The 20,648-nt window shown below is 44.5% G+C and overlaps 1 protein-coding gene and 1 pseudogene across 1 annotated transcript; both read left to right on the plus strand.

Annotated features, from left to right (window-relative positions):
- Window positions 1-4,242: 4,242 nt before the first annotated feature.
- LOC138985802 (ubiquitin-conjugating enzyme E2 D3 pseudogene) lies at window positions 4,243-4,835 on the plus strand (annotated as a pseudogene).
- Window positions 4,836-7,947: 3,112 nt separating this feature from the next.
- Window positions 7,948-20,626, plus strand: VPS72 (vacuolar protein sorting 72 homolog). Its single transcript, XM_070368736.1, has 8 exons — window positions 7,948-7,956; window positions 8,741-8,768; window positions 8,813-8,964; window positions 12,603-12,755; window positions 12,931-13,045; window positions 13,433-13,609; window positions 19,563-19,707; window positions 20,044-20,626. Exons 1-8 carry the CDS (start codon window positions 7,948-7,950, stop codon window positions 20,429-20,431), a joined length of 1,167 nt encoding a protein of 388 aa, XP_070224837.1. The 3' UTR covers window positions 20,432-20,626.
- Window positions 20,627-20,648: the final 22 nt, after the last annotated feature.

Consider the following 20,648-nt stretch of genomic DNA (forward strand, 5'->3'; position numbering starts at 1 on the left):
TTGATCTCCTTTCTGTCCAAGGGGGCTCTCAAGAGTCTTCTCCAGCACCACAATTCAAAAGTATTACTTAGGAAGCATTACTATGAACAAAGCTAGTGGAGTTGATGGAATTCCAACTGAGCTATTTCAAATCCTAAAAGATAATGCTGTGAAAATGCTGCACTCACTATGTCCGCAAACTTGAAAAACTCAGCAGTGGCCACAGGACTGGAAAAGGTCAGTTTTCGTTCCAATCCCAAAGAAGGGCAATGCCAAAGAATTTTCAAACTTCCGTGCAATTGCATTCATTTCACATACTAGTAAAGCATTGTCAAAATCCTTAAAGTTAGGCTTCAGCAGTATGAACCAAGAACTTCCAGATGTATAAGCTATAAGCTAGGTTTAGAAAAGGCAGAGGAACCAGAGATCAAATCGCTAATATTCACTGGATCATAGAGAAAGCAAGGGAATTTCAGAAAAACATCTACTTCTGCTTCACTGACTACACTAAAGCCTTTGTGTGGATCACAACAAACTGTGGAAAATTCTTAAAGAGATGGAAATACCAGACCACCTTACCTGTCTCCTGAGAAACTTGTATGCAGGTTAAGAAGCAACAGTTAGAACTGGACATGGAACAACAGACTGGTTCAAAATTGAGAAAGGAGTATATCAAGGCTGTATATTGTCACCCTGCCTATTTAACTTATATGCAGAGTACATCACGCAAAATGCCAGGCTGGATGAATCACAAGCTGGAATCAAGACTGCCAGGAGAAATATCAGCAACCTTAGATATGCAGATGATACTACTCTAAATGACAGAAACTGAAGAGAAACTAAAGAGCCTCTTGCAGAGGGTGAAAGAGAAGAGTAAAAAGCTGGCTTAAAACTCAACATTAAAAAAACCAAAAATCATGGCATCCAGTCCCATCACTATATGGTAAGTAGAAGAGGGAAAAGTGGAAGTGTTACTGAAATCACAAGTCCATGCACCCAATGCACAGTGAGGCCCATAAATACTAAACATAAGAGTTTGGAAGAGAGAAAGGTTTACTACAGATTCATACAAGAAGATGGGTGGCTCATATCCTAGAACCCCCAAATTACTGAAAGCTGTCGGCAAGTCCCTTTATTTTTTTATTTTTTTCTTTTTTAGCCTCCACCCTCCGCAACTAGAGAAAAGCCCACACAGCATTGAAGACCCAGCACAGCCAAAGCTAAAATAAAATAAACAAAATAATCTAAAAAATGTAAAACTTCATCAGTTACTCTATTAGTTTCTTAGAGTTGCCGTAACAAAGTGTCACAAACTGGGAGGCTCAAAACAAGAGGAATGTTTTGTCTCCTTGTTCTGGAGGCCAGTTGTCCAAAATGAAAGTGTTGGCAGGTCCACACTCCAACCTGTAGGGAGGACTCCTTCCTTGCCTCTTCCAGCTTCTGGTGTTTGCCAGCACTCCTTGGTACCCCTCAGGTTGCTGGAGTGTCACTTTGCTTCCACCACCACATGGCCATCTTCTCCCCTTCGCTTGAGGACCCCAGTCACATTGGATTAAGGGCTTGTCCTAGGGTTAGCAACAACCTTATTTCCAAAAAGGGCTTCCCTTGGGGCTCAGCTGGTAAATAAACCACCTGCAGTGCCAGAGACCTGGGTTTGACCCCTGGGTTAGGAAGATCCCCTAGAGAGGGAAGGGCTACCCACTCCAGTATTCTGGCCTGGAGAACTCCATGGACTGCAAACAGTCGGACATGACTGAGTGACTTTCACTTTATTTTCTTTTTTTGTGTGTGTGTATGTAATAAAGTTTTATTAAAGTATAAAGGAGATAGAGAAAGCTTCTGACCTAGGCATCAGAAGGGGGCAGAAAGAGTACCCCGGCAAGTCCCTTTAAAAGGAAAAGGTGAGGGATCGGCGTGGTTAGTTGTTATAGACTTCTGGGTGTCAGATCCTTTGTTCTCAAGGTCAGGTCATGGTCAGATAATGATGTTCCTGAAAATCTCTACCAGATGAATATTATTCTCTGTCTTGACCAGAAAGGGCAAAGTACCAAGGCACAACTTTTACCCTCCAAGGTCCCAGTCCTGGCTAAGAGGAGGCAGATCTCAGTTGGCAGCTCCTTCAGGGCCAGGTTCCCATATCCTGCCCAGCTGTCATCCCTGAGGGAGCCAGGCATCCAACCCAAGTGGCCCTCAGTCTCCTCAGACCATCCAAATGGGAAGACCAGGTCTCACAGACTGTGACTCATACAGACGGCCACTGCTAGTGGGTCACAGAGACAGGGATGGGGAAGAGGTTCACTGCTTCTCAAGTCTGGGCCCCAGCTAGTGGAGGGCCTTAGTGAGGGCTCTGGAGCTCTGCAAGACATAGTCCCTGGGCTCCCTAGTCTGCTCCCTGGGCCCTCCAGTTCACCTGCTGGCCCAAGGCTGGGTAAGCTGGGGGGCCTCCAGGAGAAGGCCTGCATCTGCCTTTTACCTCACTCTCCATCTCATGACCACCACCCCATGGATTGTTGACTGAATCGTTTCCCCAGTGGTCCCCTGTTGACAGTTACCAGTGGGCAGGACCCACTGCAGCGCTGACCAATAGCTGAACAGGACCTGTTGCCTGCAAGGTGCAGAGAAATGAGGCACAGCAATTCTACCTGCTAAGGGCTGTGCTCATCCTGCTCCGTTAGAGAAGCAGTAACAGACTATTTTCTTGGGCTCCAAAATCACTGTGGCTGGTGACTGTAGCCATGAAACTAAAAGATGCTTGTTCCTTGGAAGAAAAGCTATGCTCAGTTCAGTTCAGTCGCTCAGTTGTGTCTGACTCTTTGCGACCCCATGAATCGCAGCACGCCAGGCCTCCCTGTCCATCACCAACTCCCAGAGTTCACCCAGACTCACGGCCATCGAGTCAGTGATGCCATCCAGCCATCTCATCCTCTGTCGTCCTCTTCTCCTCCTGCCCTCAATCCCTCGCAGCATCAGAGTCTTTTCCAATAAGTCAACTCTTTGCATCAGGTGGCCAAAGTACTGGAGTTTCAGCTTTAGCATCATTCCTTCCAAAGAAATCCCAGGGCTGATCTTCAGAATGGACTGGTTGGATCTCCTTGCAGTCCAAGGGACTCTCAAGAGTCTTCTCCAACACCACAGTTCAAAAGCATCAATTCTTCGGCACTCAGCCTTCTTCACAGTCCAACTCTCACATCCATACATGACCACAGGAAAAACCATAGCCTTGACTAGACGAACCTTTGTTGGCAAAGTAATGTCTGCTTTTGAATATGCTGTCGAAGTTGGTCATAACTTTCCTTCCAAGGAGTAAGCGCCTTTTAATTTCATGGCTGCAGTCACCATCTGCAGTGATTTTGGAACCCAAAAAAATAAAGTCTGACACTGTTTCCACTGTTTCCCCATCTATTTGCCATGAAGTGATGGGACCGGATGCCATGATCTTCGTTTTCTGAATGTTGAGCTTTAAGCCAACTTTTTCACTCTCCACTTTCACTTTCATCAAGAGGCTTTTTAGTTCCTCTTCACTTTCTGCCATAAGGGTGGTGTCATCTACATATCTGAGGTTATTGATATTTCTCCTGGCAATCTTGATTCCAAACTTGTGTTTCTTCCAGTCCAGCGTTTCTCATGATGTACTCTGCATATAAGTTAAATAAACAGGGTGACAATATACAGCCTTGATGAACTCCTTTTCCTATTTGGAACCAGTCTGTTGTTCCATGTCCAGTTCTAACTGTTGCTTTCTGACCTGCATACAGATTTCTCAAGAGGCAGATCAGGTGGTCTGGTATTCCCATCTCTTTCAGAATTTTCCACAGTTTATTGTGATCCACACAGTCACAGGCTTTGGCATAGTCAGTAAAGCAGAAATAGATGTTTTTCTGGAACTCTCTTGCTTTTTCCATGATCCAGCAGATGTTGGCAATTTGATCTCTGGTTCCTCTGCCTTTTCTAAAACCAGCTTGAACATCAGGAAGTTCACGGTTCACGTATTGCTGAAGCCTGGCTTGGAGAATTTTGAGCATTACTTTACTAGCATGTGAGATGAGTGCAATTGTGCTAAACCTAGACAATATTAAAAAACAGAGACATCACTTTGCCGACAAAGATCTGTCTAGTCAAAGCTATGTTTTTTTTCAGTAGTCATGTATGGACGTGAGAGTTGGACCGTAAAGAAGGCTGAGTGCTGAAGAAACCAGCCTCGAGGTTCTCGCGAGATCCACCTCCTCGATACCAAGCGCCTGTGTCTGGCAGAGCTGGTGTGAGATAAATAGACAATCCTTCCCAGTCACTGGGATAATCAAGAGTTTTGGCCAGACTTCCAGCACACATCAAGATAGTGAGGAGCCAGACAAAAAGCACAGACTATGGTGCTGAAACACACTAATAAGGAACTTAGTGATTTGGCCCGTGACCCTCCAGCACAATGTTCTGCAAGTCCAGTTGGGGATGATATGTTTCATTGGCAAGTCACAATTATGGGACCTAATAACAGCCCATATCAAGATGGTGTATTCTTTTTGATAATTCATTTTCCTACAGACTACCCCTTCAAACCACCTAAGGTTGTATTTACAATAAGAATTTATGATCCAAATATTAACAGTAATGGCAGCATTTGTCTCAATATTCTAAGATCACAGTGGTCTCCTGCTTTAACTGTTTCTAAAGTTCTTTTATCCATTTGTTCACTGCTATGTGATCCAAACCCAGGTGACCCCTTAGTGCCAGAGACTGCATGGATCTATAAAACAGACAGAGATAAGTACAACAGAATATCTCGGGAATGGACTCAGAAGTATGCCATGTGATTCTATCTTAAAGACAGAATAACCTGTATTATAGCTGGGATAAACTTTAAATTAGTGTTGCTTTTCTGATTTTCTTACCGGGCTGCTCGCGTATCAGACCTCATGTTTTTTGTTTACCTCCCTCCATTCACATGCTCATGTGAGAAGACTTAAGTTCTTCCAGCTTTGGACAATAACTGCTTTTAGAAACTGTAAAGTAGTTACAAGAGAACAGTTGTGCAAGATTCAGAATATTTTTAAAAAATGTAGCATGTGTAATATGTGGCCAATGTGTTCACTCTAACTTGGTTATAAGACTAAAACCTTTCCTCACTGCTCAAACATGCTGAAGAATCATCTTGAGAGGGAGGGAGATGGATGCTGAGTTGTCACATCAAAGGAAGCAGCATTATTCTAGCAGCATCCATCCTTGTTTAAGCATTCCACTGTTAGAGATTTGAAGTTACATGATATACTTTATGCTCATAACTGATGTGGCTGGAGAATTTATTGAATTTATAACATCAGCAGAACAGAAAATGTGATGTATTTTATGCATGTCAGTAAAGGAATGACCTGTTCTTGTTCTACAGAGAATGGAAATAGGAAGTCAAACACACTTTGTATTCGAAAATACGGTCTCAAACATTTTTAAATTTTCATTTAAATTGTTAGGAGGCTTGGAGCTCTAACTTGGAGTTAATCTGTCTTCCAATACACTGTTTAATATAGTACTGAATAAATGGTGCAAGTTGTCAATGGATGAGTGATCAACTAATAACTCTGCTAGTAATTGATTTATTTTTTTCAATGAAGTTGCATAAACCAATGAGTGTAGTTCGGTTCAGTCACTCAGTCATGTCTGACTCTTTGCTACCCCATGAACTGCAGCACACCAGGCCTCCCTGTCCATCACCAACAGCTGGAGTCTACCCAAACCCATGTCCATTGAGTCAGTGATGCCACCCAACCATCTCATCCTCTGTCGTCCCCTTCTCCTCCTGCCCTCAATCTTTCCCAGCATCAGGGTCTTTTCAAATGAGTCAGTCTTCGCATCAGGTGGCCAAAGTACTGGAGCTTCAGCTTCAACATCAGTCCTTCCAACGAACACCCAGGACTGATCTTTAGGGTGGACTGGTTGGATCTCCTTGCAGTCCAAGGGACTCTCAAGAGTCTTCTCCAACACCACAATTCAAAAGCATCAATTCTTTGGCACTCAGCTTTCTTTATAGTCCAACTCTCACATCCATACATGACTACTGGAAAAACCGTAGCCTGGACTAGATGGACCTCTGTTGACACAGTAATGTCTCTGCTTTTTAATATGCTGTCTAGGTTGGTCATAACTTTCCTTCCAAGGAATAAGCGTCTTTTAATTTCATGGCTGCAGTCTCCATCTGCAGTGATTTTGGAGCCCCAAAAAACAAAAGGTCAGCCACTGTTTCCACTGTTTCCCCATTTATTTGCCATGAAGTGATGGGACCGGTGCTATGATCTTAGTTTTCTGAATGTTGAGCTTTAAGCCAACTTTTTCACTCTCCTCTTTCACAAGGCTCTTTAGTTGTTCTTCACATTCTGCCATAAGAGTGGTGTCAGCTGCATATCTGAGGTTATTGATGTATCTCCTGGCAATCTTGATTCCAGCTTGTACTTCTTCTAGCCCAGCGTTTCTCATGATGTACTCTGCATATAAGTTAAATAAGCAGGGTGACAATATACAGCCTTGACGTACTCCTTTTCCTGTTTGGAACCAGTCTGTTGTTCCATGTCCAGTTCTAACTGTTGCTTCCTGACCTGCATACAGGTTTCTCAAGAGGCAGGTCAGGTGGTCTGGTATTCCCATCTCTTTCAGAATTTTCCACAGTTTATTATGATCCACACAGTCAAAGGCTTTGACATAGTCAATAAAGCAGAAATAGATGTTTTTTCTGGAACTCTCCTGCTTTTTTGATGATCCAGTGGATGTTAGCCATTTGATCTCTGGTTCCTCTGCCTTTTCTAAAACCAGCTTGAACACCTGGAAGTTCATGGTTCACGTATTGCTGAAGCCTGGCTTGGAGAATTTTGAGCATTTAGCTGTCCAGATTAATCAGTATGGGAAACAATCTTTTGTAAATGCAAAGCAGTTTTTTGTATATACTGTTGGGATTTGCCTCATTGTTTGACATCAAATGATGATGTAAAGTTCAAGAGAGTGAATATTTTGCATGTTCAGTTAAAAGTGTGCTGTCTGTTACAGGTTGACACATTGATTGACCTGATTTACGCAGAATTAATAAGCTATTCAGATAGTATAGCTTTAGTATGCTGCACATGATACTGGCAGCCTGGGAGTTCATAGGTGGACTTGGGACCCAGCAGTTTTGAAACGTGTATGTGGAGTTTAAGGAATTTGTTTCCCAGATGCAACCCCCATCTAACTAAATTTTTTCTTCACCTTGTACGCTTGACAGCTGAAAAGACCATAACGTGGGAGTAATAATGGGTCAAAATTTACGAAATAAAGTACTGTTTTGGTGTGGGAGTTGTCACAAGGCTATGTGGAAGTGACTTTAACTATGTGGGATATTGAGGGTTTTTTAATGAATTGAATATCCATTAAAATGGATTTGTTCAGCCATTTACATTAATGAACATTTAAATCCAACAGATGACATTTCAGGTGACAACATGAATGAATAAAAGTCAATGCTGTTGGAAAAAAAAAAAAAAACTATGGTTTTTCCAGTAGTCATGTGCGGTTGTGAGAGTTGGACCATAAAGAAGGCTGAGTGCTGAAGAATTGATGCTTTTGAGCTGTGGTGTTGGAGAAGACTCTTGAGAGTCCCTTTGACTGCATGGAGCTCAAACCAATCAGTCCTAAAGGAAATTAACCCTGAATATTCTTTGGAAGGACTGATGCTGAAGCTGAAGCTCCAATACTTTGGCCACCTGATGCAAAGAGTGAACTGATTGGAAAAGACCCTGATACTGGGAAAGACTGAGGGCAGAAGGAGAAGGGAGCGGCACAGGGAGGATGAGAGGGTTAGATAGCATCACCCACTCAGTGGACATGAATCTGAGGAAACTCCGGGAGACAGTGAAGGACAGGGAAGCCTGGAGTGCTGCAGTCCATAGGGTCGAAGAGTCCGACACGACTTAGCGATTGAACAATAACAGAAAGGTTTCTATTGACAACGGAATGAAAAACGTACGGGAGCAGAGGGAAACTGACCTCTTCTAAATGAAAATTTATTGATTCCCAAATTCTGTCCGTGGGGTAAAGGGCTCCTGGTGTCTTATCATTCCACAGCCCGGATAAACTTGCTTACTGGGGCGGGGAGCTTGGGGTGGCCTCAACGCAGGAGTGGGCGGGGCTGAAGAGTTGAGAAGGCCATGAAATTAAAAGACGCTTGCTCCTTGGAAGAAGTTATGACTAACCTAGACCGCATATTAAAAACCAGAGACATTACTTTACCAACAAATCTCCGTCTAGTCAAAGCCATGGTTTTTCCCGTAGTCATGTATGGATGTGAGAACTGAACTATAAAGAAAGCTGAGCGCGGAAGAATTGATGCTTTTGAATTGTGGTGCTGGAGAAGGCTCTTGAGAGTCCCTTGGACTGCAAGGAGATCCAACCAGTCTATCCTAAAGGAAATCAGTCCTGAATATTCATTGGAAGGACTGATGTTGAAGCTGAAACTCGAATACCTTGGCCACCTGATGAGAAGAACTGACTCATCTGAAAGACCCTGATGCTGGGAATGATTTAAGGCGGGAGAAGAAGGGGACAGCAGAAGATGAGATGGTTGGATGGCATCAGTGACTCAATGGAACTGAGTTTGAGTAAGCTCCGGGAGTTGGTGATGGACAGGGAAGCCTGGCGTGCTGCAGTCCATGGGGTCACAAAGAGTCGGACGCAACTGAACTGAACTGAACTGAACTGAGGGGATTGTACTGGGAACTTCTCGACGCTCTGCTACTTCTGTCTGTAGACGACCGGCTTCCGCCGTCAGCCCGCAGGTAGTGGTATCGAGCGCCGAGCCTAGAGAACGGCGCTGGGTGAGGGGCTTGGTGGTGGCAGCGCAGTCTCCATAGGCGTTATGAGTTTGGCTGGGGCCGCGCCCCCCGGAAGACCGCGGGGAACCGGCTCTCTGGGCTTCTGGAAGCAGAGGAGGAAGATGAGTTCTACCAGACGACTTATGGGGGTTTCACTGAGGCAAGAGCCGGGCCCAGGAAGAGGGAGGGAATAAAGCTAAAAGGAGTCCTGACGGAGAGAGAAACCTCGGACAAAGAAGGGGGCGGGGGAGAGGAGTGCTGGTAGCTGGTACTGGAGATGGGGTGGGCGAGATGGGGGGGATAAACTGGAGTCCTAGCAGGGGGAGCCCTGAATGGTGTTGGAGGGGTCAGGAATGGAGTAGTTGTCCGAAGGACCCCAGACTGTGGCTGAAAACTACTATTTCCTTAACTGCATCTCAGCGCTTCTGACGTCTAGCATACGCCAGGCACATCCTAGTCACGCGGTGTATATTCGTTGGCCTACTGCCTGGTTATTCACCTGAACTGTAGAAAAGAATCTCTCAGAAAAAAAGATAGAGGGACTTAGCCAACTCCTTTTTTCAGCTTTCATATATCGTTGTAAATGTTTTCTTAGATAACTGTTTCTTGACTGTCCTGAAAAGTGACCCCATGTATGTCCTTCCTAGAACATATTTTAGTTTGTAGTTAGATATATTTTGTTTATACCTTCCAATAGACTGTAAGTTCTGTAAGGTTAGAGATGATCTGTTCTGTTCAAGAGTGTACATCCGAGTGCCTAGTCCAATGACTAGATTGAGTTGACACTAGTTAAATTTGTATTGATTGAATCTGTCCATTTTTTAAATGTGTTAAGTGTCTAAAGCAAGCCAAGCACTGTGATAGGCGCTGAGGAAACAGAGTATTAAAAACACCACCTTATCCTTACATTGTCCAGACTCCAGTGGGTGACCTAGCTGAGTTAACAGTTAAAATATCGTGTGGTAAGGAGAAAAGTGTTAAGCATAGGGTGCTATGGTAGCACTTGGGAGACAAAGTTGTTTGGGATGGGCATCCCTGGGAAACGTGATGTTTAAGCTGAGGACAGTTTGAAAAGTGAGCCTTGGCTGGATGGAGAGCAGTAGGACTGGAAGCAGGGAGAGAATGACCATTAGTCCTGGAAGAGGGTGGGGCGGAATATGTAAAGGCACTGAAAGCCTGCTCTGGGACCTGCACAGCTGCTGTCATACTCCAAACCAGGAAGGAGAAGAATAGAGGGAGTAGGCCTGGGCCCATTCTTGTAGGGTGTTGTGAGCCATGTTAAGTTTTATTCTTCACTCAGAGGACTGAGAAGATTATTTCATGGTCAGATTTGTGTTTTAGAAAGATCACTCTATAATGAGGAAAATGGTAGGAGGAGGCAGTGAGAGTAGAGAAACATAAACAGGAGGAGTCAAGAGAAACTAAGGAATTAGAATCCACAGGACTTGGTGACTGATTAGGAATCATTACTTAACACAGCCATAACCAATTAGTTTAAAATAGAACCTTCTCATCTCTCCTCCAAAGGCCATTTTCCTATTCCTGTCATTTTACGAGTCGTTATTTAATATGTACCCTTCATGCTTCCAAAAAGGATTTAAGAAGGCTTATGATATAAACAAAAAGTAGGAACAGTAAAAATAGAGACAGATGAGAAGTAATTGTACCAGGAGCCTCTGCTAAAATGGTAATAACAGTTGATATTAAATTTAGCTGTGAGTTTCCTGGCAGCCAAATCCTGAATTTCTTTTTTTGTAAGAAAGAAGCATTTAAGTTCTTTAAGAGAGATATACTTATTCAGCATTAAGTCCTAAGGAGAATTACATCCTTGTAAATAAAATAGCAGGGGTTTGGTAGATGATGTAAAAGCATTTTTTTAACTAGTCATGTCTCTTAATGACCCTCGATAAAAGCCAAAGGAATGATAATAAATCCGTAACTTAGTGAAAGCATTTCAGTTGGGCACTAAGCTAATATGTAGTTGAACTACTACCCTCTGGTGATATGATTTAATACCAGGTCAGGGCTGAGGGGATTAATGTGTTCTCAGGCTGTCTTTCACAAACATTAGTTGGGAGGAAATGATGGTCACCAATACAAGACTGAATACTGGCTGCCTTGGCTTGTCAACTGTGTTATTTGCTTGCTTTGGCACCAAGTGCACCAAGAGTAACCCGTCAGTCTCGTCAGTGATTGAAGAGAAAGGCACATGTTTGAGGTGCTGCCCTGCTCAGTTAACTCCCCTCCTCCCAAGCATTTTTTTTTTCCTCTCTCTTTTCCTGTGTGGCTGCTGTTTTAGCCCAAACTCAGGCTTAGGCTCTACTACATGTTTTCTACTCCAGTCCATCCCACCACCTCCAGAACTTTCTGAAACACTCCTTGTATGTAGCTTTCCTCTCCTCCCAAATCTTCAGTGCCTTCCCATTATACATGGTGTGAAGTGAAAGTCGCTCAGTTGTGTCTGAGTCTTTGCAACAACATGCGTTATACAGCCTGCCAGGCTCCTCTGTCTGTGGAATTCTCCAGGCCAGAATATTAGAGTGGGTAGCCATTCCCTTCTCCAAGGGATCTTCCCAACCCAGGGATCGAACACAGGTCTCCCGCATTGCAGGTGGATTCTTTACCGTCTGAGCATGGTAGTAGGACCCAACTCTTTTTCTGTCCCAACTCACCTGAGGAATGAGACATATTTCTCAGTAACTTTGGCTTACTTCAGCGGTGATTATCAGTGCTGGAGCAAGTAAGAGGGAGAGAATTGAGAATCACTGTCCTGCAAGATAAGATCATAAGTTTAAAAGTTAAATGTCATTAAGTCATGACATTTACATTTGTCTGTATATCGAATCCCTGGAGAAGGAAATGGCAACCCACTTCAGTATTCTTGCCTGGAAAATTCCATGGGCAGAGGAAACTGGCCAGCTTCAGTCCATGGGGTCACAAAGAGTTGGACACGAGTGAGCTCTTAGATTGAAGGCAACCTTCTTTTCAAATCTTGTAGCCCTATAGGGCATTCAGTTAATGCTGGAAGAAGGCTGTGATGGAGCCTAGGAAGTCTCCTAGGAAAGGCAGTCACCTAGGAAGACTTCTTGCCAGAGACAAACCTGCTTTGCTTAGGTCTAAATCCTTATTCCGTAAACATGCTGTACACATTCTTGCTTCTGCACCTTTGTTCCTGTCATTTGCTCTGCCTGGAATTCCCTCTTCCCTCTTGGCTGTCTAAATACTAGCAGTATTTTAAACCATGGCTCAAGTCCTCTTCATTCTTTAAAGTCTGAAGCAGAGTTTAGTAAACTACAACCTGCTGGCTGAATCTAACCCACTATCTGTGTTAATCTGGTCCTTTGCAGAAAAAGTTTGCCAACCCTTGGTCTAAAGGAATAAAGTCTAACATTTAGACTTTTCCAGGCCATCAGTCCATTGCAGGTGTGCCTTCCTCTGATCACTTATAACATTTTATTGCCATTTGGTAGTTTATATGTTGCCCTGTATTAAAACTTCCATTTATAATGATGTCTTTTCCTATACTTGACTGTGAGACCCTGAAGGTGGAGACCAAACCATATCCTTTTGTACCCCAGCACTTAACACAGTGTGCTTCAGGTAAAGGGCAGTCAGTTAACGTTGGAAAGGGTGGTGCTGGAGCCAAAGACCATCAGCCCTTCTTGCCTGAGGAAAATGAAAGGTTAGGCTGGGAAGGAGAGTGGGGCAGCCCTTATCAATAGGCAAAGGGATTCTGTTCCTCCTAGAGGGGCATTAATAACTGCTGCCAGTGAGAACGGCATCTCCCTATGTCCTCAGGAATCAGGAGATGATGAGTATCAAGGGGACCAGTCAGACACAGAGGATGAGGTGGACTCTGACTTTGACATCGACGAAGGGGATGAACCATCCAGTGATGGAGAAGCAGAAGAGCCAAGAAGGAAGCGCCGAGTAGTCACCAAAGCATATAAGGTGCAGGGGAGGCCTGGTTTTCTTGGACTTCCTTAATTTGTATTCTCCCTTTCATCAGGTCCCATTATGCCCCACACCAATCCCACTTCCTGCTGTGCTGGTTTTCTCTTCCTAAGGTCTTCATTGTCTCCCAATATCTTCCCTTCCCTGGTATCTGATTTCACTCTGTCCCCAGGAGCCTCTCAAGAGCTTGAGGCCTCGAAAGGTCAGCACCCCAGCTGGTAGCTCTCAGAAGACCCGAGAAGAGAAGGCACTGCTTCCATTAGAACTACAGGATGATGGCACTGACAGTGAGTGAGGATGTTTGGGTCAATAGAGAAAGATGAAGTATGATGATAAAATACTGTATTCATATTAAGTTTACTGAAGTTGATAACTTTACTATGAGCATGTAGGAATAATTCTAATTAGGAAATATACACCGAGTATTTAGGGAAGAGAGCTATGATGTTGATGTGCATAACTTAACTCTCAGATTATTCAGAAAATACACACACACATTGCAAATAGGGCAAAATGTTAACAGAGGATTTGGCAAAGGATTCATGGGTGTTCTTTGTACTATTCTTAACTTTTTCTTAAGTTTGAAATGATTTCCAAATAAAAAGCTTTAAAATTAAATTCAGAGAAGGTAGACATGAGTTCAAAGATTTCTTCCTCTATGATTTCCTTCCCAGGTCGGAAGTCCATGCGTCAATCTACAGCTGAGCACACACGACAAACATTCCTTCGGGTACAGGAGAGGCAGGGCCAGTCACGGCGACGGAAGGGGCCCCACTGTGAGCGGCCACTCACCCAGGAGGAGCTGCTCAGGGAGGCCAAGATCACAGAGGAGCTCAACTTACGTTCACTGGGTCAGTCTTTGGTTTTGAGAACAGTGGGTAGAGGGGCTGAGAAGCACAAGAAAAAGTTAGATCTAGAGGCCCCAAAGAATTGGACAGATGGAGATTTGGGACAAGAGAAATCAGATGAAAGATACGGGGAGAGAAAGTGATTAGGAGCAAGGAAGTAGGCAGTAATGAGGGCTCTGAAGAACAAGTTATATTAAAGTGCTTTGGTATAAAGTAGGAATCGTATGGAAAAGAGTTCAGATTCTAACTCCGCTGTTCACTTGCTATAAGACTGCAGGCAAATTACTTACAACCTGCTTGCATCTTTCTTTCCTTGTTCACAAAATGTGATGAGATGATAATACTACTTTAATGATCATGAGAATTAGAAATTCAGTAGAATCAGTCTGTTCATGAGATACATTGCTTTAAGGTAAAAATTCTGTAAGGTCTTTTCAGTTTATGTGCTGTTGGGCACACAGTCCTGTATGGGAACATACAGTACAAAAGCATACATTTCTTTAAGGGACGGTGAGCATTCTCAGATCATGAGAGACGAATGAGGGAGCAGCAGATTTCACTCTCTGCATCATGTGCTCACTCTGGACCATATGTACATTGAGTAAAATAACAGGTGAAATCTCTACAATATTTGATTTGCTATTTCTCTCTGAATCTTTTTTTCATCAAACACATATAATTGAATGTGCATAACCCAAATACAGTTCTACTGTGATGTGGAAAATTGTTTACCCAGAATATCTGGGACCCAAATCATTTTAGTATGATGGTATCCTTGGTATCCTTAGGACTTCCTTGGTGGCTCAGACGGTTATGCGTCTGCCTACAATGTGGGAGACCTGGGTTCAATCCCTGGGTCAGGAAGATCTCTTGGAGAAGGAAATGGCAACCCACTCCAGTATTCTTGCCTGGAAAATCCCCTGGACGGAGGAGCCTGGTAGGCTACAGTCCATGGGGTTGAAAAGAGTTGGACACGACTGAGTGACTTCACTTTCACTTAATTCATTTTAGTTTAATGGTATCAGTAGTTTTGAAATGTAGATACCTACACTCCAGAAAGTTCGCTGGTGGTCTAGTGGTTAGGACTCAGCGGTCTCACTGCCTTGCCTGGGTTCTATTCCCAGTCAGTGAAGCACATCTTTGGGGCTTCCCTGATAGCTCAGTTGGTAAAGAATCTGCCTGCAGTGCAGGAAACCTGGGTTCAATTCCTGTGTTGGGAATATCTGCTGGAGAAGGGATAGGCTACCCACTCCAGTATTCTTGGGCATCCCTGGTGGCTCACCTGGTAAAGAATCCACCTGCAATGTGGGAGACCTGGGTTTGATCCCTGGGTTGGGAAGATCCCCTGGAGAAGGGAAAGGCTACCCACTCCAGTATTCTGGCCTGGAGAATTCCATGGACTGTGTAGTCCATGCAGTCACAAAACAGTTGGACATGACTGAGTGACTTTCACTTTCACTCCAAAAGACCACAAAAGATTTAATTAATTTTCAACATTTTCAGGGTGTATTGTCGTGACTTTTAAAAAAATATTTCTATTTGGCTGTGGTGGGTCTTCGTTCTGCCCTCAGGCTCTGTCTCATTGCCGAGAGGAGAGGTTCTTCTTCATTGTTTAGGGTGGCTTCTTGTGTGGAACACAGGCTCTAGGGCATGAGGGCTCAGTATCTGTGGTTCATGGGCTTAGTTGCTCCATGGCATGGGGAATCTTCCTGGACCAGGATCGAACTACTGTTCTCTGCCTCAACAGAACAGATTCTTTATTTATGTGTTTTTAATTGAATGATAATTACAGTGTTGTATTGGTTTCTGTCATATATCAACATGGATCAGCCGTAGGTATATATATGTCCCCTTCCTCTTGAGCCTCCTCCCATCCCATCCCACCCTTCGAGGTTGTCATAGAGCCCCAGTTTGAGTTCCCTGAATCATACAGCAAATTCCCACTGGTTATCTATTTTACATATGGTACTGGAGAAGGAAATGGCAACCCACTCCAGCGTTCTTGCCTGGAGAATCCCAGGGACGGGGAAGCCTGGTGGGCTGCCGTCTATGGGGTTGCACAGAGTCAGACACGACTGAAGCGACTTCGCAGCCGCAGCAGTGGTAGTGTATATGTTTCCATGCTACTTTCTCCATTCATCCCACCCTCTCCTCCTTACCACCCCCATGTCCATAAGTCTGTTCTCTATGTCTGCATCTCTACTGCTGCCCTGAAAATAGGTTCATCAGTACTACTTTCTAGATTCCATATGCATGCGTTAATATACGATATTTATTTTTCTCTTTCTGACTGACTTCACTCCGTGTAATAGGCTCTAGGTTCACTCATCTCATTAGCACTGACTCAAACTAGTTCCTTTTTATGGCTGAGTAATATTTCATTGTATATACGTACCACAGCTTCCTTATCCGTTCATCTGTTGTTGGACATCTAGGTTACTTCCATGTCCTAGTTATTGTAAATAGTGCTGGCAGGCAGATTCTTAACCACTGGACCAACAGGGAAGTCCAGCTGTCATGACTTTAAAAAAAAATTATTATTATATTGGCTTTAAAATGGGAAATATACCCTTTATCTGTATAATGGCAATGCCGTGCTTTAAAACAGTGGTTATCTCTTTTTTTTAAACAGTGGTTATCTCTTAAAACATATAAATGGCTGAGAAATATCACAAATAATGAGGTCACTTGATGTCACTATAATTATAATCTGCTGATGGTTTCAGGCCACTGTAAAGAGAGTGATTCCCAGGCTTCTGACATAGGAGATCCTGGTGGCGCATGTTTGGCAGGAGAATTGAACATGTTGGATGTGAGATGTCTGTGAGCAGTTCATGCAGTGCTGAGAAGTCAGATAAACACACAAATCTTGTGCTTGAACAAGATATCTGGGCTAGAAATAACTAATTTGGAAGTTTTTGAATGTGGATGGTAATTGACACTGGAGTGGATGAGATCACTCAGGGAGAAAACATAGAGGAAGAAGGGAAGGCAGAGGCTCAAGAAGGTCCTGCAGACACTAAAAAGTAATGGTCTCCTACAAGAGGAGGAGCTTAGGAAAGGATCTGAGGGAAGGCCAGAGAGTGGGAAATGCCAGGAAAGTTTGTCTTAAGAACTCTAAGGAAAGAGAATGTTTTGGGGCAGTAGCTGCTCAGTCTTGCTGAGATGCCAGTGAAGAGAACTGAGAAGTGTCTGTTGATTTTGGTGACATGGGAGTCAGAAATTACCTTAGGGAGCATTTTTGGGGGAGCAAGCCATTGGGAAGTTGTTGGGAAGCCAAACCTTTAAAATTTGGCCATGAAGGGTAGGAGGGGAACAGTAGGGGGTCTGGGGTCAAGACAGGGTTTGTCCCTGTTCTCTTTTATTCAAAGATTGGAGAGTATGTATTTTTGGTGAGATGTAACAAAGAATTTTAAGACAGAAAAGAAAGGATCATTAATAGTGTAGGGTTTTGGAGAAGTGGGAGTCAGGGTGGGAGCTAGGGCACGGGTAGAAGATTGGCCTAAGTTAAGAGGGAGGAAGTAAGGGTGGCTCATAGCTATAGGGTTGTAAATCCAGAGCAGGCCAGTATAATGGTTCTCATCTGATGTTTTTTAGGGACTGTCATTTGTCAGGTGTTGGGGATAGAGTTGGAAGCTTGAGAGTGAAGACTGAAATTGTTGAGGAGATAGGATCATCTGCTGGTGTTGGCAGGTCTTCTGAAGTTTGGGAATATGAATTTCTGGTGGTTTCATTCTACCTGTTGTGTAACTTTTTTCCAGTACTGCTCTTCGTTCCAGGTTTGGGCGAAAGAGTTCAGATTGATAAGAGAATGACTGATGAAGAGAAAAGGAAGGCTGGAAGGAGTGATAGAATGCAGAGATTTTCAGGTACTTGAAGTACTGAAGAACTAGAAGAACAGAGGTATCTAGGGTAATGGAGCAAAGAGAGCTGAAGCGTGGGGCTCCACAAGACCCAGGCACATCCTGCCCGGGGTGTGGGAGAATAAGCAGCCTCCACCAGAGGGCTGCAGGGAGTAGTGGCCTCTACGGATGACAGGTTTCCTGTAAGGCAAGTTTTGGAAGGTATGCTGAGTGAGAAACTTGATGAAATAGATGAGTTGGCTGATTATAGAGCAGAGGTTACAGAGGGTACAGGAAAGTGCTGAGAGAAGAGTTGAAAGGTTGGCTCAAGGGAAAGCAATATTACCATCCGGAATTCAAGTGTAAAGGAGATTAAATCACTGGGGAAGGTGAAGGGGTCAGGGGAGTAGGTATCCAAAGGACTCTTCTGGTCATACTTTATCTAGAGCAGTGGTCCCCAACCTTTTTGGCATCAAAGACCAATTTTGTGGAAGATAATTTTTCCACGAACCCAGGGTGAGGGGGATGTTTCAGGATGATTCGAGCGCATTACATTTATTGTGCACTTCATTTCTAATCTAATGTTGCTACTGATTTGACAGAAGGTACCAGTCCTCGGCCCAGCGGTTGGGGACCCTTGCCCTGGAGAATTGTGTTCAGAGTACCCACATTTAAGGGGGACAGAGGGACCAGGAATATTTGATCTGTGTATACATTAACAAATCTTTATTGAATTCGTGTCATGTGTGGAATGCTGCGTGACCCTCATGATGTATAGGTAACATGAGGCACAGTCACTGCCCTTAGGAGACGTGTGTACCAACAATGAACCGCCACAGAGCAGTGTCACCGGGGCCAGACAGGGCGACTGGCGAGCTAGAGAGGAGGGCCTGAAAGAAGGACAGTTACTCAGCTCAGCTCACTGTTGCCTGTGAGAATGCAGATACAAAGTTGCCAGATTTTCTTCTTAGTTTTTCAAAAGGGACCAGAAACCTCTGTATTTGAATGTAATTTCCTGACTTTTAAATGTCAGCAACTAATTCAGATTTTTCTTTAAAACACTATGCAAATCAAGCAGGACACATAAGGGGGCTGCTATCTTGCAGCCTCTGCCATAGATCATGGTAAGTACAGGAACAGAAGGGTGTTTTTGGCACAGGTGGCAAAGGAGGGAGTGACTCAGAACCATGTTGTATGAGGAATGGTTCAGTAGAAGGGGTACTGTGATCAGCCTGAAGAGAGATGAGCACTAATTTCAACTATTAAAGGACTGTCAAGTGGAAGACAGGTTAGATTTATGTTCCTTTTGGCCTTAAAAGGTGAAACAGTATCAACAGGAAGTATATTTCAGCTCACAGTGGGAAAGAAGGGGGCTTCCCTGGTGGCTCAGTGGTAAAGAATCCACCTGGCAATGCAGGAGACATGGGTTCAATCCCTGGTCCGGGAAGATCCTAAATGCTGCAGAGCAACTAAACCTGTGCACCACAACTACTGAGCCTGTGCTCCAGAGCCCAGGAACCACACTACTGAGCCCAGGAGCCACAACTACTGAAGCCCTTGTGCCTAGACCCAGTGCTCCACAACACCAGAAGCCACCACAAGGTGATGCCCACACAGCGCAACTGGAGAGTAGCCCACACTCGCTGCAACTAGAGAAAAGTCCACGCATCAACGAAGATCCAGCGCAGCCAAAAACAAATAACTCAGTAAATAAATAAATAATTTTTAAAACGTAGGAAAGAACTGTAATCACTAGGGAATCCTAAAGAGGCAGTGTGCTGCCTTAGATAGATAGGAGCAAGTTGACAGAACAGTAACGAGAGGTTAGAGGAAATGAGCAGGCTCCTCGCCAAAGGATCCCCTCCAGCTCTGAAGTCCTACTGTTCGGAGCCAGTGAGGAATCGAGTGAACCTAAGAAATGATGAGCAGGGTGTATGTCAAGAGGGGCAAGCAGAAAGCTTAGGAAATGGGAGATGCTTGAGGGCTTTAGAGGACTTTGCTAATTGGCTTGGGTGAGCAGTGACTAGACAGCCAGGAGGGTAATTAAGAGACTATAGGACAGGACTGGGGTTTGGGAAGTGGGGAACTAACCATCCGCTCATTCCTTCCTGAAGAGACATATGAGCGGCTCGAGGCTGACAAAAAGAAGCAGGTCCACAAGAAGCGGAAGTGCCCTGGGCCCATAATCACCTACCATTCAGTGACCGTGCCACTGGTTGGGGAGCCAGGCCCTAAAGAAGAGAATGTCGATGTAGAAGGGTGAGTGAGTGAATCTCGGGGAAGAGAGTGCAATGTCTCCCTTCTGAATTCAGCTTGTGTTCCCTTAGCCCCATTTCACTTGCTCTCCTCACACAGCTCTCCTAACACTTGCATATCTTTCAGATCCTTTTCCCATCAGCTCCGATTTTTCTTATAGTCTCTCTCTCCTGTTTTTCCATCCAGCCCTGCTTTGTTTGTCCTGTCTGTCACTTAATAGATTCTCTCCGACTGTTGCCATCCACTGCCGCCTGCTCTTTCTTCAGTTCTCTGATCTCTTTCTTTACCTGTTGTCTTCACCTCTCAGCTCTTTGTGTTTTTCTCTGTCTTTTCCCTCAGACTTGATCCCGCTCCCATGGCTTCTGCATTGGCTGCCCGTGCTGGGACTGGACCCGTCATCCCTCCTGCTCGCTGCTCACGTACCTTCATCACTTTTAGTGACGATGCCACATTTGAGGAATGGTTTCCTCAAGGGCGGCCCCCAAAGATCCCCGTTCGGGAGGTCTGCCCGGTGACCCATCGGCCAGCCCTATATCGGGACCCTGTTACAGACATACCCTACGCCACTGCTCGAGCCTTCAAGATCATCCGTGAGGCCTACAAGAAGTACATCACTGCCCACGGACTGCCGCCCACCGCCTCAGCCCTAGGCCCTGGCCCACCACCTCCTGAGCCCCTCCCTGGCTCTGGGCCCCGAGCCTTGCGCCAGAAAATTGTCATCAAATGAAGGGATGTCTGGTCCTTAGAAACCTCTTTCCTGTCCTAACTTAAGGTTCTTAAGCTGGGGCTCTTAAGAAGCCCTGCTTCTCCCCTTTGTCATCGGTGATCTTTGCCCAGCTCTTCTCTGTATTTCTTTCACATCTTTCCCCCTAGTTCCTACAGGTTTGTGTTTTTTAATCTAATAAAATAGAAAGATCCCTTTTGTCTGGTGTCCAATCTAGGGT

This window comes from Bos mutus, chromosome 3, assembly GCF_027580195.1.
Source record: "Bos mutus isolate GX-2022 chromosome 3, NWIPB_WYAK_1.1, whole genome shotgun sequence".
Classification (NCBI taxonomy): Eukaryota; Metazoa; Chordata; class Mammalia; order Artiodactyla; family Bovidae; genus Bos; species Bos mutus.

Coding starts and splice junctions, on each gene's coding strand:
- VPS72 (XM_070368736.1), top strand. Junction 12,756..12,930: donor TAGTCACCAAAGCATATAAG/GTGCAGGGGAGG, acceptor CTCTGTCCCCAG/GAGCCTCTCAAGAGCTTGAG. Junction 19,708..20,043: donor GAGAATGTCGATGTAGAAGG/GTGAGTGAGTGA, acceptor CTTTTCCCTCAG/ACTTGATCCCGCTCCCATGG.